Source organism: Quercus suber, unplaced genomic scaffold (genome assembly GCF_002906115.3).
Source record: "Quercus suber isolate HL8 unplaced genomic scaffold, Cork oak 2.0 scaffold_232, whole genome shotgun sequence".
NCBI classification, from domain to species: Eukaryota; Viridiplantae; Streptophyta; class Magnoliopsida; order Fagales; family Fagaceae; genus Quercus; species Quercus suber.
This window is the reverse complement of record NW_027069689.1, coordinates 894,417-898,488: the sequence shown is the minus strand read 5'-3', so window position 1 is coordinate 898,488 and position 4,072 is coordinate 894,417. Positions and strand designations below refer to the sequence as shown.

At 35.3% G+C, this 4,072-nt stretch overlaps 1 protein-coding gene across 1 annotated transcript; it reads left to right on the top strand.

Moving 5' to 3' along the window:
- Nucleotides 1-3,029: 3,029 nt before the first annotated feature.
- On the top strand, nucleotides 3,030-3,824 carry LOC112013965 (flowering-promoting factor 1-like protein 3). Its single transcript, XM_024046352.2, has one exon. The coding sequence runs from the start codon at nucleotides 3,118-3,120 to the stop codon at nucleotides 3,439-3,441; it is 324 nt and encodes a 107-aa protein (XP_023902120.1). The 5' UTR covers nucleotides 3,030-3,117; the 3' UTR covers nucleotides 3,442-3,824.
- The last annotated feature ends 248 nt before the right edge of the window (nucleotides 3,825-4,072 follow it).

Sequence of the window (4,072 nt, the reverse complement as noted above, 5' to 3'; positions counted from 1 at the left end):
AATCTTATTGGTGCCTTCAATTTCAGCTTCAAAAAATAGAATATAATTTGTGAAGTGACTTTTCATCGTTTGGAACATTCAAAAAAGAGAGCAAACAATCAAACAAAAACACAAATAATAAAAAGCAAGAAAACAAAAGAAAAAGAAAAAGGAGATAGCTTTGGTGTTGAGACAGATAATGTAAAAAGATATAGTTTTCCTTTCATTCTTGAAAATGACCCTAGCTCTTAAGGAATTCTTTGAGATTGAATTCTTCAAAATCTCTCTCTCTATAGCTAGCTAGCTGTGGAAGACTAACATAACTTTGGAGGAAATTGAATTCTAAGGTGTGGTCCAATTGAGATTGAGTGGAATTAGCTTAGCTAGAGAAGCTGACAAGTTGGATATTTATGTGGGGAAATCATTGTCATGAGAAGGGAAATGCTGGTTTTTGGTCGGTTTTAGTTTGCATATGGACCATGTGGCACGAGGAAGAATTTACAAAATCAAGCAAAATTGAGACCATAGTACTGGAAAAAGCTAGAATGTGCGTCTTAAGGCCTACACACTACATCCATCACCTTTGGTATGGTTGGGTTGGGTGCTAGAAATTAATGTACCACTACTTTTACGTTTATGATTCCAAGTTGTCGCTTGCAAGCTAGTACCTCCATATACATTGCCTATTAGCCATGTGTCTGTAGGCAATATTAGACAAGTGCAAATTATTGGTGCACTAACATATACATATGTTGTGTACTATAATACCAGAGAATGTTCTCACAAGCACATTTTGGGCTTAACATGACCTCATTCCCCGTGCCCTAGCCTTGGAAAAACAACATAATTGCACTCAAAAGATGTGGGGAATTTCAGGGATAAAAAGAAGAAGAAATTAAGAGAACAAAATTAGATGGCTAAATTACTAGTGTAGAAAAACATACCAATATTGGGTGTAAATAACCCATTACAAGATAAAGTTTATAATGCAATTAGATAGCACTTTAGTGCCTATTTGGCGTAGCTTATTTGTTAGCCTTTTTAAATAAGTTTGAAAAGACTATACTTTAAAAAAAAAAAAATTGAATTTTTTTTAAATGCACTTTGAAAAGGTACAATTTATAGTCACATTAGTAAGTAATTTTGACAAGTTTGTCACTCCATACATGTTAGGCAAGGCTATCAATAGGTTGGTTTGGGTCGGGTTTGGGCTCCACCTAAACTCAATTTGATCCTGATGGGTGGTAGAATAGAGGACTTGCTATCGACAAGTAACATTAGCGGGTCAGATCAAGTCGGTTCTTTCATAGGTCGAGTCAATTTCTGTCAAAACCAACAGATCCTGCAGTGATCAAGATTCCGTTGAAAAATAGCAAAGATCCGGTGAGGTCTTGCTAGATATGAGGGAAATCTTTCCGAATCTAGTGAGATACATCTCAACAAATTGGCTGAGATCTCGCCAGATTTAGTGGAAATTTCACAAAATTTGGCGAGATCTTGCTAAGATTTTGCCTAATTTGGCAGATCTCGTCGAAGTTTCCTAGGGTTTTTGGTCAGGTCAGTTTGCTTGGGTTTTAAAGGAAAGAAACTGAGACCTGACTTACCAAAATCGGGTTCTGAAGGCACCTATCGCCATAGCTGCCTGATCGAATCTGTTTCAGCTCAGGTCCATTGGACACCCGTAATGTTGAGCTCTAATTCAGCACAACTTTTTACAATTGCCACTATACATAAAGAAAATAATAAGATAGTTAATTTAAAACACTTTAAGTAGAAAATTTTGTAATGAGTTGAATGCTTTAATTGTTATGGAATACTATCCACTCAAATTTAAGTAGAGAAATTTGTATTCATCCCTAAGCAAATACATTAGAAGGAAATTGTAGGCAAATGAGGCAGATAGTCAAAAATTAGGTAACAGCCCTTTTATCAATGATAAAAAAAATCAAATAAAATAACATAAGAGTTAGGCAAAAACCGGCGCTACGAAGCCCCTAGTTGGTTCAGCTCTAACAACTAGAATTGAGAATTAAGGTCCCACCCCACCTCCCCAAACTTTTTCATTCTCTTTCCCCACAACCATTCACAAACTTTGGAAAAAATACGTACATTTTACAGTTCCATAAGCATCCATACTTTCTACTTAAAGAAATGTATTCCATGCAAAACCATTAATTAATTCACTTCGATCTCCACATTTGCATATATATCTCCCCGTCTATATTGCCCTAATCAACTTTTTTTATTTATTTTATTATTCCCAATTAAATTTGAAATTAAACCTTCATTCCTATGTTGTAGTGTAAAGCTCAATATCACTATGCATGTTCCACATGCAAAAGATTATAATTTTTAAATCATCTTCGAATAAGTTTAATTTCTTAACTAAAAGTATAAAAGAGAAACTATAATAAAGAGACAATAAAAAAAACGAGTAATTTGTAGTGCGTGACACTATACCATATCATATATATTTCCATGATCAGCATCCAAACTCCTTTTGTCGATTCCCCAAATACGAATATCGGATGAAGTGGTAAAAAATCAGTAGTTTAAAAAATTTTGACTACTACATCATAAATACACTATACTTAAATGTAGGCTTCTTTTCTAGTAGATAGAATAATTCTCGATCTTAATGTTTTTTTATTCAAACAAGACAAAGATTCCCTTGGTGGGGTTGAAAGACTTGGAAAAAAGAATCATGATTCCCCTCAAACCTTTTATGCCCACATAGATAGTAAATTGTGTCCCAAACACCATGACCCCAATGTATACTTAGGTCCCCCCTTTTTACCTACACCCACACCCAAACATTCCCATATAATCAAGGATACAAATTTTTTTCAATCTTTCTAATAAATTATTAAGATGATATGTTGTTATTAAAACATCGCTTTCATGTTTATTACTGAAACAATTTTATTATGCACCAATCACAGTCTGTCAACTCATCAGTATGAAAAGTAAAATTTTTTGTTTCAGCATTCGATTCATGCCATACTCTCACCTATATATATAGCCTACTCAACCTCCTTGCTGGTCCATCCCCAAACTAAAACAGACAGCTCATACACATATATTCTCACCCATCTTCCCCTCTCTCTCTCTCTAATTAGCTAGCAATTCTCACAAAGTATGTCTGGTGTTTGGGTTTTCAAGAACGGTGTGCTTCGCCTAGTTGAGAACCCAGCTGCTGAATGCTCAAGTTCTCGTCGCAAAGTGCTAGTTCACTCTCCTAGCAAAGAGGTCATTACATCTTATGCTGCTCTTGAGCGCAAGCTCTTGTCACTTGGTTGGGAAAGGTATTACGACGACCCTGACCTCTTACAGTTTCACAAAAGGTCCACTGTCCACCTCATCTCTCTCCCAAAGGATTTCAACAAGTTCAAGTCCATGCACATGTATGATATCGTCGTGAAAAATCGCAACATGTTTGAAGTACAGGACATGCAGTGCTAGTGCTAATGGTGCTGATGGTGCTAGCTTGTTATTCATGGTGTGCTATATATATAGCTCGTGTGTGTGTGTGTGTGTGTGTCAATGTAATTTCTTAATTTGGATCACTTGCTTGTTTGTTTGTGTTGCAAACTGTTTTTACTTTGATTTTTGTCAGTCTAATTTAGTTGGTCTATGATTTTACATATATGGGTCCTTTTTCAGATGATGGAATAGGTCAAGTTTGCGCTGATTAAGGTAGGGGGAGCTGATTTAGTATAAGGGTCTGGTTGGTGAGTAATAGATGTGTCATGGTTCTGTAAATTCTTAAGTGTCATTTTGCAATGGTATTTTGGTTTTTTGTGTAACTTTTGCTCCACTACTGTAGTCCAAATCCGTTTCTTTTTGGTTTGTTTTCTTTTCTTTTTCTTCTGGAAGCCATTTTGGCTGAGATGACATTTCTTTTCCAATGTGCCCTAGGATAGCAATGGGGGCAATGACACGTCCCAAAAATATCTATTATATAGTTATAGTTATTCTACCTAGTGTTTTCATTTTATGTTCCACCAACTATAATAATACATTATGTTGGTTATATTATAAAAAGGAAAAAAAAAAAGATATGTATTGGTGGAACATAATTAAATAAGAACCC

What these genes read in the sequence shown, in the direction of transcription:
- LOC112013965 (XM_024046352.2), top strand. Translation starts at nt 3,118, where the DNA reads ATGTCTGGTGTTTGGGTTTTCAAGAACGGTGTGCTTCGCCTAGTTGAG.